Below are 15369 nucleotides of genomic sequence, written 5' to 3' on the forward strand. Positions count from 1 at the left end.
GACACATCTTGGTTTCTGAAAGGGTACTGGTATTTCAGCCAGGAGACAAAGTGACTTCCCACAATATGCTGACACCAACAGTGCACAAAGAGGCATGTGAAGCAGACTAAGCCAACCCAAACTTTGTGCTTTCCCCTTAGTCTTGCCTGCAATACCTTGTTCATTTTCTCTTATCTGATGCTAAGCAGATGACCTGGCAATAGAAGTTAAATTTATTGCTCTACAGAATTATACCCTGTCTCCAATTTACTTAATTCAGCATATTTCCTGTATCTGATGGGATTTTAACAATGCCTGTATGCCTGTCACTATGTTTCATAAGATAACCTATTTGCAGATTTCACAGTTCACATGATAAATTGTGTAAACCAGCTACTATAAATAAAGAAAAAACTATGCTGTCACAGTGGTGTAAGTCTGAAGCACCTCCAGCAAAGCCAAATAATGCCATGAAGTAACTCTAAATTTATGTAGGCATTACTAAACCCAGTGTAACTTTTCTTTCCCGTGGGAGTGGGAGTTATGGACAGCCAAGTACTCACATACACAAGCACACACACAAAATATGCACCTGCACTCAGCCACAGGTGTCTGAACATGGTCTGTGCCAGGCTGATGTCTGTGGAGAGGATTTTACTGTCCTTACACTGGCTCTGAGCCTCCACAGACAACTTCCAGGGCAAAAGATGCTGTGAGTTTTGTCCTGTGACTCACAGAGTGCAGAGCAGTGGGATGGTGTTGGGGTGTTTGGTGTGGTGTGGGGAGCAGCTCTTACACCACTCACCTGTGTTTAGGGCTTTTCAGATTTTTATCACTGAAAACTTGTGCTTGTGGTTAAACCTTCTAAGCCCCAAAGCCCCTTTTGGGGTGCTAGCTGAGGATCCAATAATCTCTCTTACATTAAGAGACATTGCTGGTGCATGTAATAAACCAGAATTATCTGCATTTCCAATGTTGTTTGAAACAAGAACTGAACTAACTAAGTTAATATAAGGGCACCCATAGGAAAAAAGCCCTTGAAAATGTTGAACATGGCAGGTATGAATGCAATGAGGCACTCTGGCAGCTCTATAAAAATCAAATCACTTCATGAAAAAAAGGAAAAAATTCTCCAAACCACATTAACTTTTTTTTTCCCGGAAAATTCCAGCCCATACCCAGAGAATCCAACTTTGCCTCTTGCTATAGGCTTCACTTCCTCAGTGACAAACAGCATGGCATGAGGAGAAACATTCACCTGAACTTACTGCTGAGAGCCCAAAATTAATGATAAACCCTGTTCAAAGCCTGCCCTGAAGATCCTCAAAGCCCAGCCTTGTATTCCCTGGCATTTTGGATTGCGCCTTGAGAGGAAGCATCACCCACTGGCCATCCCTAATTCCTCTAAAGCCTCGTGGCTTGGGCAGTGCCTGGGTGGCAGAAGAGGGGCTGAGCTGGAATTTAACTCAGGTGGGCACTGGGGAGCAGGGTGACTTCAGCAGTGAGGAACTGTTCGTGTGCAGGCTGTGGTACTGCCCTTGCAGAGCCATTTGTGTCACTGAACTGACTGCAGAAAAGCTGGAGGTTTGTCCATATCACATTTTTCCCCTCACACTGCACCTTATTCTAGTTCCCTTGAGGTCTGCACTAGCTGAACTGGAAGAAAAGTGGAAGCAAACAGGTGTTATTCTCATGGAAACATGCTTTGCTGTTTTTTTAAATCTAATTTTGCCTGATGTGGGGTAAAGTGAAATACAATTAAGTAAAACACTTCAAAGCCTTCCAAGTTGGGCTTTTGACTTTTTATAGCCATATATACATATTTATATATGTATATAAACAGTGATAACAGAAAAAACAGCTTTTTTAATGGTTCAGTCTTCATAAACCAAATCATATGTTTATCAAGCTATTTTATAGAGACACCCAGGAGTTTTCTCTTTATAGTGTTGTCATTTAAACATAAGAAGCTGCATGAGAGAAGAGTGCTGGCAACTAAGAGGAACTTCACTCCCATGGAGAGGACTCCCAGTTACTGAAATTCTGCTACAATTTAAGCAAGGGGTAGGATGAGCTTTGGGGGTCAATCATTGAGGCCTCCAGCATGAACTGCACGTGCCTTTGAGACACCAATCTGTTTTCTGAATTCTTCAGGAGCCACTACAGGGCTTTTTTGGCCCGCAGACCTTTGGGACTTGCTTGTTGAGAGCTTTTTGAAGTGTATCAAGGAGCGTGGAGCATGAGGTGTCATCAAACTAAAAAGCTACAACTTCTCAAAGGAAAAGGTGGCAGCAGAAAAAGAATATACATCTACACATGTGTGTATACACAGATACTCCTGTTCCATGCAGAAAGTCTTCTAAATAAAATCATACAAAAAATGACCAGTGCCATATATTATGTAAACTCACAAGGTGTACTTTCAACACAAACCCGAAGCATAAATTAAAAGAGAGCCAGAAAGAGAGACAGAGACGATAGCAAAACATTTTAAATATAGAATTTGCACAATTGGTATTTTGTTAAATAAGAATAAATAAATTCATTACATCCATTCACATACCAGTTGTAAAAACAATAAATTATTTTATTTTTTTCAGTGCTGTGTTGCTTTTTTTTTTTAAACAGTTGTTATTAATCCACAAGATTATTCCCTCTTCCCCTTGTGATAAAACTGTTTCCACAGGAGGGCAGCTAAACTTAATTTCTTGTACACAGTCAAACCAACGATGCCAGGCTTTTTCCTAGTGAGAATATCCTACTTGCAAAGCAGATGATGCAAACCCCACTGATGCTCTGGGGTCCAAATTCACCTAAGGGATCGTGTCCCAAAGTCAGAGTGAATTTAACACTGAGATGGTTCCTGGCTGTGCCCAGAGCACAATTCCAGGTTTCCATGCCCTCGGTGCATTTCATGAATCCAGCTGTGCAACACTGGGCAGAAATGTAAACAATGATGTCACAGTGTGAGTGACACGGGATTCAGCTGAGAACAGACCTTGCAGCAATTCTTCATTCATCAGGTACGTGGGACAGTCTTGCCACAGGCAAGGTTTGGAACTGACTCTGATTTAGGAACACCTGAGAAAGCAAGTGTTGGCTTACCCTCTTTCTTACATTTTTCAGGTCCTGCCTTTGTCCCCTTTGCTTCCTCACATCTTTGCTTGTGTTAATTTGCTTCATTGCTACACTGGTGAAAATCACTACAGTGGTTTGTTCTTGGATTTATTTCTAAGTAAACCCTTTCATTTTTAAAAGGTATTCATGATCTAAAGAAGCTCTGAATTTATACCCGCATATGGCATGCCTAGATAGCATCCAAAAGCTTTACTCAGCCTGCTGAATATACAATAAATTATTTCCATGATGCAAACACAAATACTTGCACGTTCTGTCTCTATGATGACAGAACACGAACAAACACCACTTAATGCAGCAGCTGTATGCTGAGACAAATGTTGTCTATGCTGAGACACATGCAATCTCCTGATCTTTTTCCTCTCATGATGGTTTCTATCTGTTATGGATGTTTTGGAGAGGTTCTAGGACATGTATAATACATATATAAGCATCAAAATTAGATTACTTGGAAGGAAAAATAAGGCATTTCAAAGTGATCTTATTTTAACAGGCAGAGCAGGCATAAATGTTTACTTTCCAGCACTGTGCAAACCATCTGAGCCTTGATATCAGTTCTTACAACTGGGATCAAGAATAAATGGGGAGTATTCCTCAAGATGCATACTTTTGCACAGGATCTACTCCTGAACAGAAGGCCACACCATTTTTGAAAGCTGATTAATAACATTTGTTGGCAATCCATTTAACAGAGGAGGAGGCCCTGCCCTTGGTACTGTTTATTTAAAACAGGGTAAAAAACCAGATCCTTCTCCAGATTTCACAGTTGTAGATGTAGCAACTCTATGCTGTTTTGAAATCATCACATGATTTTTGAGAGTTCACACAAACATGCCACAGTTGCAAAAACATGTTTGTGTCAGCCTGGAGTCAGACCTGCCCTTCTTGCTCCACACTCCAGTGAGTTTTTCCTGCTGATTTCATGCCTGGGATTTTCAGAAGAGCCTGAGGTGTTTCAGTGCTCAAGTACCACTGACTTAGAGCTGAGGCTTGTCTGAAAATCCTCCTGCAGTCTCCTGCTCTCCTGTGTGGATGAACAAAGGAGTAAAAGATGGGGTCTATTTCATCAGTGGGTTGTTTTTTTTTTCCATTTATTTTGGTACCTGTTATCTTAGGGTCTAATTCAAAGCCTACTATTAAAGAGATATTAAAGAGAGCAATTTTACCAGGGCTGCTCTCAGGACTCCACCTGCACAAGGTGAAATGCCCAGCCTCAGTCACAGAACTTCCACAAGACAATAACAGGATTCAGGAATTGCTGCCAAGGAAAACTGTTACCAGCTACTGCCTGTGCTGTGGAAACAGTCTTATTGATATTGGACAAGTCCTCCACATCCTGATGTGGTTTGACTTCCTAGTGACCCCTCTTCCTCCCAAATGTGATAGATATACAAAACATGAATGCCTTCTAGAGCTTTAAAAAAACCCCAAAACACACACAAAACAATTTAAAAAAAAGACAAATAGTTACAAACTTTTGCTGGTAAGATGAATACCAGAGTTAGACACGATGGACAAAACAGTGATAAAATATTAACTGCTTGCTGTGTTTTTTGACCTTGAGAGCCTCTTGAAAAGATGTAGGTACATTACACATTGTTAAATTCAAGGCAGAAGCCATAGAGAAAATACCAGAGAAAGCAGCTGAACACAGCCTCAGAATATCCGAGTTAGAAGACACTTGATTACCTCCCCTGTAAGTTTTGGTTCTCTAACTAGTTTTTTACAGAGCACAGTATGCCTTTGTTTCATGGCGAGGAGCAGCTCAAGCAGCTCCTGCTCAGTGACAGCAAGGAGCCCAGGCTGTGACACAGCTGGAAGCAGGCAGGTTACAAGCACAGTGTACACAAACCCCTGCAGCCAGCTCCTCCTTGGGTGCATGCCTGACACACACACGAGGAGGAGCTGCTGATGCTCCTGCTGTTGGAGGAATGGGGGGGTTCCCTGCTCTGCAAGCTGCTGAAGGCTCCTCCTGAGAATTTTGGGGTGGAAACAGAGGATTTGTCAGACATTAATGATACACTGTCAGGAAATTCCTACCGCGAAAACGTATTTCCTTTTGTCAAAACCAAAAGGTATCACTTTTTAAAACCAGCAGCAAGCTCTTCATTTTCCAGTAAAACATCTGTGGCCCTTTCTGAAGGATGGACCAAGTCCACAAGGGCTGCAGACATACTTTGGTCAATCATTTTGCTTATGTAATTTGTCTTTTGATTTCTTTAATAGAAGGAAGTGATATAAAGTGATATACCAACTGAAACATATTTACAAAACAGTATAAAATAAGCTACTGTGGGATCATGGGGACATGTGACGTTTCCTAAGGACATAACTGTAGTAGAGGTAGGTGAAAAAGGGGAGATGATTCTGTAACCTTCAAATATCCCAGGATCCTCCATTCACTAGTTTTTCTTCTTTTGCATTATTTTATTTTACGTTTTTGCAGACACAGAGGGCTTATAACAACTTTAACGCTTACTTTCTTTGACGCATTAAGACCACCCTACCATTATTTAAAGCAGTGCACATCTTCATTTGGTCCAAACAGGCAGATTCTGCCCATAATTAGAGACTGAACACAAGTACTTTGAAGCCTTTGCTTCTGTCTGTGTGGGCAGACCTGACACCAGCACGCCAACAGCGGCTCACTCAAACCTCTTTGAAAGCAGCTCCCCACCACAGGTTAGCACTTCTTCAGCAAGCACTGTTTGAACGCTGAGGGTCTCTGGGACAGCAGACATCCCTTGGCCAGTTTCCCGTGCCCATCCTTGCACTGCACAGTCCTGGTGTGCCAGCCCGTGTCGCACGTTCGAGAGCAGGAGAGCCACGGCCCCGTCACCCAGCGGGGCTGCGCGGCCTGCGCCGGCACTTTGCCGCCGCTGCCGCCGCTGGGGACAGCGTTTGCCAGCTGGCCCTGCTTCTTTGGCACGAAGAAGCTGTAGCGCACGTCCACGGGCTGCGTGGGGTCGGTGGCCAGGATCTGCACGATCAGGATCTCCTTGGTGGCCGAGTGGCCCATGGCGTGCAGGAAGTCGTCCTTGTGGCTCCAGCCGCTGTAGTTCATGACGGTGCCGTTGATGTCGATGATGGTTTCCGAGGTGGAGATCATGTACTTGCCGTTGACCAGGTACTCGCCGTTCTTCTTCTTCAGGGCCAGGTAGGCCGTGAACCTGCTCTGGTCCTTGCTCTTGAACTGACGCACCTTGATGTGGGTCGCCCCTTCAGGGATCTTCACCACGTCCGTGTAGCCCTTGCTGGAGGAAGGGAAAGAAGGAAGAGTCTCACTGCAACGCCTCACAAAGTCACTGGCATGACACAGAATCACAGGACCGAGCAGGCTGGAACAGATCTTTCAGTCCAACCTACGGACAACAACATCTTGCTTCATTTCAGTTCAGGCCACCTGGATTTTCTCTAAGATTAATTTAACCAGGTTCCACTCTTGGCCTGCTGTGTTGTTCTTCACGTTCCCCAAGAAGTTTCTACTGCACTTCTTGCAGATTGCTTAATCTTTAGCTTTAGGGACAGTTTGACGTGGGTCAGATACCAGAGGAATGAAAAATAACAGATAGCTTATAGATTTCAGCAAAGGGTGGGAGATATGAAATATGATGCACGCGCTGCCTGCCAAGGAAAAGATAATGAGATATGCATTGGTTACAGCTGTTTCTTGCTGTCTTTGCTATAATGATGATTAAGGAAAGCACGAGCAGAGGAACAGCTGGGTAGAGGTACCTTGGGAACATTTAAAAATAGTCTTGATCACCGAGAAAAAATTTGTTTACTTTGAAATTTATAAAGCCAAAGATTAATCGTCAAGTGCCTAATAAGAGGGGCACCCAAAGGCTTCATTTGTGCCACCACGGAATTCTCTACTAGTTATGAACTATCTTAACTGGGATTTAGAAAAAGAGATTAAACTCTTTTACCAAAAGTGACAAGCATTCAAAACGTGCAAGTGTTCTGGAATTTATCACTATCTCAAGTATGTTATTTTAACTTTACTGATATATAGAAAACAATTTAAAGGCTTTACATAGCTGCAAGCTACCAGCTGGACACTGGAGATGTGTTTTCATTCCTAAACCTGTGACAAAGCCATCCTCAAAGTACCTCATATCTGAAAGGTTTAATGAGAAAATACATGAAAAATACATAAAAGTGATGGCATCTCCTTGGGGATTGTTTAAGGAACAGACTGCTAATTTTGAGAATTTTTGGCTGCACAAGTAGACACTGCACATATTACAAATGAAACATTTGTGCTGATCCCCTGCTATTTCCAGCAGTTATGGGACAATGACTTAAGACTCCACTGATTTAGCACCTCCATAAAGCTGGGGCAATATGGTGTGAATCCCAGGCTGGGGACTCTGCTCTACAGCACTGCACAAATATTTTTACATGAGAGTTGCCAGAATAACTCAGTTCAAACATGTCATTAAAGTTACAAAATCATTTGTCCAAAACCTACAAGCAGTCCTGGAGAATTCAAGCTGTCTGCACGAAGAGCTGTAATGCTCCATGTGCACAGAGAAGCATCTGCAGATTAATTCTCCTCTTTCCCAACTTCTGATAATTTGGCTTTACAGCTTTTTAAACAAAAACCCTAGGAAGCAGATTTCCCAGGAGATTCTGTTTTGCCTGCTTTAAAAGAAAAAAAAAAGCACAAACAAATGTTGTCATGGCAACTGTCTGCAATGGGAAGTATTAGTTTTGCTTGTACATTTAAATTTCCCTGTACATTTGATGTACAGATTGTTGAAGTTTATAGTGGACAGCAACAAGGGAGCTGCCATTTTTCAGTGGAGGAAAGATGATTTTCCTACCAGCACTGCCCTTTCAAACAAAATTGTAAAAACAGTTTACAGACAATTAAGATTTCACTATTTTAATCAGGGGTTTATTTTAACGTCAATTACTTGCAGAGAAGAATTGCCCCAAACAACTTTTCCAGTAAAAATAAATCAGCAGTCCCAAATCCAATCAAAATCATATTAGAACATAAATTTACCCTCTAGCCAGTCTCATGACACTTAAAGGTATGATTGGAGGAGTAAGATGGTAACTTCACAGGATAATTATAATAAATCTCTCCATTTCCAAGTGTATCTATGGTACAAATCTGGCCTCCCTGAAATTCATGGAGCCCCTCTAACATTTTTCCTGGAGCTTGATTATTGCCAAATCACATGAAATACATCTCCCACTGTCAACTTCACTTAAGACATTCCCAGACATCCCAGTATTTACAAATTGGAAAAGATTTGGTTTATATAATTACTGATTTGGTTGGAAAGCCACTCTTTTTGGCAGAGGTGTTTTGGCATTGTTAGGTGAGCAGTCATTGGTTTACCAAGAAGAAGATTAGTTATGTTTATTTTTAGGATAAATTCACTCTCCAAGCCATTTCTGACTGCTATTAATCAGTCTGTTGAAATGTATAGAAATAAAAGATTATTTCAGGAGTCAGATTTCAACTTCTGGTAGCTTTCAACATGCTATGTAAGAATTTGGAAGTTATAAAATCAAGTTCATATATAAAAGATGCTTAAGACGGTCACTGCTTCTGAGTAAAAATTGTCAACTAAAAGTTTCTATGTGTAAATCAGTCCTTTGAGATTTTGCTATCTGTATAAATGATGATTAAAAATCCCAATTTTTCTATGATCTTAAGAATTGAAGAGGGAAAAAAATTAGTTGACAGAAAGGACTTACTTGAGGTTGGCCTATCAGTACTGCCCCCAGTGTGGTGAGGGAAAACCACGGCAGAAGATAATTTATTTTACTTGTATTAAGTTTTATTACAGTTAGAATGTGAACTCTGAGAGAAAAATGGCTCATGGATAAATGCTATAAATATTTTGACTTTAAAAAAATCCATCTGGAGATTGATATTATGCCAGTGGACATGAAGGAATATGAAGAGATATAGTCATGAGTAAGCCTATGGTATTTCTGATAGCTCATCTATATATCTAAACTCCACACCTACTCAGCAGTGGGAAAAGGAAATTTTGGGTATAATCTCTCTCAGCTGTTAAGAGGTGTTTAGAGCTGTCTGCTTCTTTGCACTTCTAATACAAGGAATGTTTGTCACAAAATCAGGTGGGAAGTCTGCAGTGCCACTCAAAATAGATGAGATGAAAAAGCACTCTCACAGGGTGTAACTTGCTACTGCAGCAACAAGTGGGAAATGCAAAATTTCAGAGAGATGCAGATAATTCTGATCCCAACAACTTTCTGATTCACCTCTCTCTTCCTTTTCCTCTGTCCTCTAGGAACCACAATCCATCTGACACAACAAAATTTGCAAGTGGCATGACTTGCTATTCCTGTTGGTGCTCACCTGCTTCACTGGCACTTTGTATCAGAAATGAGCTGGGTGCAACATTTTGCCAGTTGATGCTTTGCCAATTTCAGGATAATGCTAGGAGCCAACTGTGCACATCTGGAAACTGCAATAAGCTACAGGCAGTGTGGATTTTCCCCCATGTGAAAGCAAATTGCATTTAGAGACAGAAAGCAAGCAGCACGTGGCAGAGTAACTATTTACACAACAAGATGCACTTGCTGTTGAGATCAGTACCTCTTTTTGGTGAAGGTTCCCATGACTTTTGTGCAGCTGGAATTGTCTCCTCCACACACCCCACACTTGTCATACTGGAGCTTGGATCCGATGATGCCGTCGCAGCCCGTTCGGATGCACTTCCCTCGCACACAGACTGAGTTGCTGTAGGGTCGACACTCCGTGCCATCAGTGACCTGGGCAAGCAAATAAAACTTGGTTCAGACTGCCACAGAGATCTGTGGGTTTGGATCTACCTGGCAAAACACAGTTCCTTATTTAAGTCACCAACTCAGAGCAGGTCACCTCCCCTGACAGAGCACACTGAGCTTCTCTAATATTGATGGTAAAAAAGCAGATAAAATGTAGCAAAAGGACAAAAGCAAGGACAGCTAACTTTCAGTTTGGATTGCATCTGATAGAACAAATTGACCACAAGACCTATCTGTACCACTAACTATCCTACACTAATTGGTTCTTTAGGAATTACTTTGGACTCCTTAAACATAGTTCAGGGTTAGATGTACTCTTTTCTCCTAATACTCTTTTTCCTCCAGAAAACCCCATAATGACAGAAAACTCTAGGCAGAAAGCCCTTTATCCACTACTGAAAACAACCTCATGCAGAGAGGCCCATAATTTTCATGCATTCACATACTGAGATATGGAAAAACTTATCTCATTTTCTGGCCCTAAGGTACAACCACTGGATCAAACCATTAAATCTGATCACAGTTAAATATTTGCATCACATGATTCTTTTCCCTGGTTGTAGGGAAAGATTTCTAAAATATGGGACACTTCTAAGCTGACTGAAACCCTGACTGGAGCTGCCATTACCTTCTGAGAAAATACCACATAATAACCGGTTCCTTTGGCTCGGCAGGTGAGCTTGCAGACGTCTCCAGGCAGTACTCCAGCATACTTGGGGACCCATTCCACAAAAGTCTTGACCCCCTTTGCATCAGACTGATAGCCATTCCTTGCTTCACACTGCTCTTGTCGGAAGGATTTAGCTGTGGAATTATTCACATCATTAGTGGCTATTTCAGACCATGCTGCAAATATCATTATGTCTATCTACTATTCCAATTTCTTTCTTACATCATTTTTAAGTTATGTCACACCACTTCTTCACTTAGAACTGGCCTTCCAATCCCTCTACTGTTTTAGCTTGGAAATCTCCCAATGGCATAGCAAGCATTAAAGGCCTAAAGTTTGCATGATGTTTCATTTTAGAGGACTGACTTTTTTCACATTCTCTACGGCATCCAGGGCAAGGTGTGGGTGAAGAATTAGGATACTGTACTCATATTGAATGTCTTGCCTTGATAAATACAATCTGAGGAGGCTACAGTGAGCCTGTGCTGTGTGGTTTCAGGGCAGATAATCAGTGTTTAGTGCCTGTGAAGGGAGGGAGGGTGGAGCAGGAGGGCACTCACCGTTGGCGGGGCAGGGGATGACGTTGCAGGAGCGGTAGATGGCCCTCTTGCCTGTGCAGTATCTCCCGTTGTTCCTGGGGGCTGGGTTGTTGCAGTGGCGATAGGCAAACTGAACTCCCCCTCCACAGGTACGGGAGCACTGTCCCCAGGGGCCCCAGGATCCCCAGTTGCCATGGCTTGAAGCCTGAAAAATACATGGAACAGCAGGAGGTGAGTTCATCATCCAAGCATGAATGGAGCTGTTACCACAAAGTCACTGCTAACATTTTCCTCAACTGAAGGCAATTCTTCAGTTGGCCATTCAGGGATACAGGTCTTAGGAACCTTCTTTCTCCCAGCAAAGTTAATTTCTGTCTTTTATTTGCATGTTGATGACATCTCATTTGCACTGTGGGTGCAAAGCCAACGCTGGGCCTTGCTTTGCCTTCAGCCTCTTCATAGAACACACCCACGGTTTCATGGGCTGCTCTCTTATTTTTTGCTATTTCAACCAAAAAGGCCCCTTAAACTTGCTGCAAGGTGTTCAGTACCCATACTGCTAATCTGAGATTAATCAAACCCAACTATTATGATGCGTAGGTATTGCTTGGAATTACTGGCAAGAGATGGAGTTGTCAACTCTGCTACATTGTCTATAGTATTGCAATATCATGTAGAAGCATAGAAATCCATAAAAAAGGGTATAGAAATCCATTTGTAAACAGTGAGAAAGGCTGTATCTTGATTTGAATGGCTCCCATAGTTTGCAAATATTTTGACAAAGCTCTACAGGTCCACATCTCTTCTGTGGGTGCAACAGAAGGGGCTACTGTCTAGCCAGAGAATTTAGAAGTATCTGAACTGTGCAGCTGACAGCTCTCATGGGGCTGGGGATTCTTCAGGTACATAAAGCAGATGGGTTCTTTGTCACTGGAAGCACAAACTTTTCTGATCCAGAACTTATATGCTGGATTAATTCATCTGTCCTTTTCTTCATCAGAATTAGGGCCTTGTGGCCTTTCAGATGAGAGCTGTAAGTTAAATGTGGAGATGAGGTTCATCTTGCTTTCCGTGCCAGTTCAGAAAGCCATGTCCTGATAAGTGCCATTTACTGAATGAGAAAATCACTATGTCCAGTTTTCCAGGAATGAAGCCTTTCCTTAAGGAAGAAAATACACTTCCTGAACCTCACCAACAACACCCCAATTATGAGCCAAAAAACCAAGGCAGCTTTCCATCTGACTCCCACAAAAACGAACCCCTCCGAGAGATCACCTTTTCCAGTTCCCCGTGGCGTAACTTACCGAGTAGTATTTCTTCTTGGTTTTGTCCACGCATTTCCCTTGGAGGCAGATCCTCCCTTTGCCACAGGGGGTTCCCTCCACGGCGGGCAGCTTCTTGGTGAGGCAGACCATCTGTCCCTGGCGCACCACGGCGCACCAGAGGCGCGAGCACACGTCCATGCCGGGGCACACGGTGTACTCGGCGCCGAACGCCAGCTTGCACTGCCGGATGGCGTCATACGTCTGCCCCGGCAGCTCCTCGGGGCCTGCCATGTGCTTCCTGGGCTGGTCCAGCAGGCAGTTCCCTGCAAGAGCGAGACAAGGGGCTGTTCACTCAAGATTTGTACTGTTCTTTTCCCTGCAAAGTTGTTCGGGCGACAGCGAGCCTCCTTCAAGGGATGGTGATGTGAAGATTCTGGTGGCATCAGGTTTTCACAAGGTCAAACTGCTTCCACTGTGTTCTGACCCTGCTGCTGAGCTGCCTATTCCCAGCCTTGGTGTAAATGAGTTTAGCCAGGTCCTTTTGGCCTTTCAGTCCTTTACACAAGACTAGGAACACATTCCATGCTATTTATCCATTTGTGATTTAAGCAGCGAGCTGGACTCATGTAAGCAAGACTCAAAGCAAGCACAGTTGTAATTTGAGTTTTAAATCAGGATGTCAGAAATAGTAATAGCTTCTAAAGGGATGCCAGAAAAATAAAAAAGCTCAGACTTGTAGCCAATGAGGCCAAAAAACCCAAACAAAACAGATCGAAAAATCAAAATTTCTACCAGGCTAAAGGAAAAATATCAAAGTATTAGTATCAAAACAAATGTTGCCACTGAAGCTGGACTGCACTTTTCTTCTAAGGAGTGATACTTGGCTGCTTATGGAACCAGTTTGAAAAGGGTTATCCATTTTACACAAAAACTCATAAATAACAGGAAGAAAAAATTGCATGAATGTAAAGATTTGTATTTGTGTTTTAAGGTCTGCAGTGGTCAAGATTTGTCTGGCACACTCTAAAAATGAGAATTCAAATTTATGTTCTAGGTATCTTCTGATAGCTGGGTTTTTTTTACCATTGAAAACCTCACTTGTTGACATGCAGAACTATTTATTCAGTGTAACCTCTTTTACACTTCATGAAAGGGATATGTGGTCTGGGCAAGCTTCACTCATCCTCAGCCAAAATAACTCACCACAATTTACCTCAATTTGGAACCCACACCAGTGTTCTTCACTTGCATCATGGCTGAAAAAAGCCTATCTATAAAACCCTCTCTATTTACACAAAATGGAATAGAATTTCAAGCTATGGCAGGGAGTTTAAGCAAACTAAATACCCCATTTCTCAATAGCTTGAGTTTTCCTTCCAAAACACACACTTACTGCAACTCTTCTGCTCTTCTAAAGACTAATGCCAATTAGCCAAAAAATTCTTTCTGTGTGATGACTTGCAACCAAAAACTGTCTTGTTAAACCTGTTCCATTTGCTGACCCTGATTTACCCTAGCCTTGTATTTAATCTGGATTTTGCTGAATTTTTAACGCAGACAAGGTGTGCCAGTGCTAGCTGTCATGAGATAATTAAAAATGCCCTGGGTTGTTGTAGTGTAAAATATTAGAGACGTAATGAGGAGCAAGGTTTTCCCTGGAGTTTCTGGACATACTTTGCATAAATTTGGGCAAAAATACACTTTGTAAAAGTAAACAGCAGTGGAAATCCTCTTGTGAGAAGGGAGGAAGCCACTGAAATGTGAGGGCAGTGGTGGGAAGGCTGTAGCATATCAATATTCAGTATTATACACTGCTTTTGTACCTATGCCTAACTTTATCAAACTCCCAAGCAGAGCTGTTTTTTAGTATTTTAAAACACCATAATAAAACTTCATTTCAACTGGAAATACAAATTTAGAGAAAAAGGAAAGAAAAGTCTCACTCTTGCATAACTCATCTGTCAATCATTTCAGTTTCACAAGCTCACATAGCAAATAGAGCATTTTTCCCCTCCAGAACACAGGGGAATGAGATCCAAACTTCTCCTTAACTGAGAGAAGTTGTGCAATCTCTACAAAGCCAGGTGCTCCAGCTGATCTCACACGACAAATTCAAAACTGAAGATAGGGAAGGCCCCTAAGGATTTCCCACAAGAAAAAAAAAAAGTCTTTCTATGGGTAGACTGTAGCAGTGTCTGTGTTTGGACAGGGTGCAGTGAATTGCAGGTGTTTTTACCACCAGCTGGTCCAACCTCCTGCTTGTCATGGCCCCTGCTGGGAGGGCAGAGAGGGCTTCAATTCTGCACTACATTTCAACATCCAGAGCATATACATAATGCTATTCCTTTTTTCTTTTTTTTTTCGGTCCTGGGCACCAAAGAACATCTTTGTGCCCTGGAATAGAGCAACATTGTTGGCTGTTGACAGTGCTAATTAAGCCATCTCATTATCTTTCTCAATGCCATGTGTAATATATCTTGGGGGGAAAAAAAAGAAGGCGGAACAAGATCTGTGCAGGAAGCAGATAAGCAGGATGTAAATTAATTAAAATACAAACAGTCCTTGTTCCAGGTTGCACAGAGCGCTGGGACTGAACACACCAAGTCCCAAGCAACCATCCCACAGCCTGGTGGTTGGCATGACAAGAAAGGCAATTAGTACCTTTGGAAAGCTTTGCTAAAAGCAGATGGATATAAATGTCATTCTCCTCTGGACACGAACCGAGCCTTTTCTTCCTAAATGTCAAACTGTTGTCTGGGGTCATCTTGTGAGTGTAAAAAAAATGGAGACACCATGACAGAGCTGTTTATTGTTCTCAGAGCAGGCCCCAGGAGACAGGGAAGCAGCACCTTGATCCTCCCCAGCCCCCTGGCTGACCTTGGAGGAGACATTTCCACGGGGATTTACTCAGCTGACTTCCTGTAATGCTGGTGTCTGCAGTGCACTCAGCTGTCAGGTGTTCCACTGCTGAGCAAAATCAGTTTATGGTGTCATTCAG

The 15369-nt window shown here is 42.4% G+C and overlaps 1 protein-coding gene across 1 annotated transcript in view; it reads right to left on the reverse strand.

The window, feature by feature from the left end:
* Positions 1-2462: 2462 nt before the first annotated feature.
* ADAMTS5 (ADAM metallopeptidase with thrombospondin type 1 motif 5) overlaps positions 2463-15369 on the reverse strand; it is a gene marked incomplete at its 5' end in the record, with an annotated part of 36149 nt that continues 23242 nt past the window's right edge. The window contains 5 exons of the mRNA XM_039696993.1: positions 2463-6371; positions 9707-9882; positions 10526-10701; positions 11128-11311; positions 12411-12694. Of these exons, the coding sequence (XP_039552927.1) occupies positions 5801-6371; positions 9707-9882; positions 10526-10701; positions 11128-11311; positions 12411-12694 (1391 nt within the window). The remainder of the gene's footprint in view (positions 6372-9706; positions 9883-10525; positions 10702-11127; positions 11312-12410; positions 12695-15369) is intronic.

The sequence above is a fragment of the Passer montanus genome, unplaced genomic scaffold, assembly GCF_014805655.1.
Source record: "Passer montanus isolate IOZ18808 unplaced genomic scaffold, ASM1480565v1 scaffold116, whole genome shotgun sequence".
Lineage (NCBI taxonomy): Eukaryota > Metazoa > Chordata > Aves > Passeriformes > Passeridae > Passer > Passer montanus.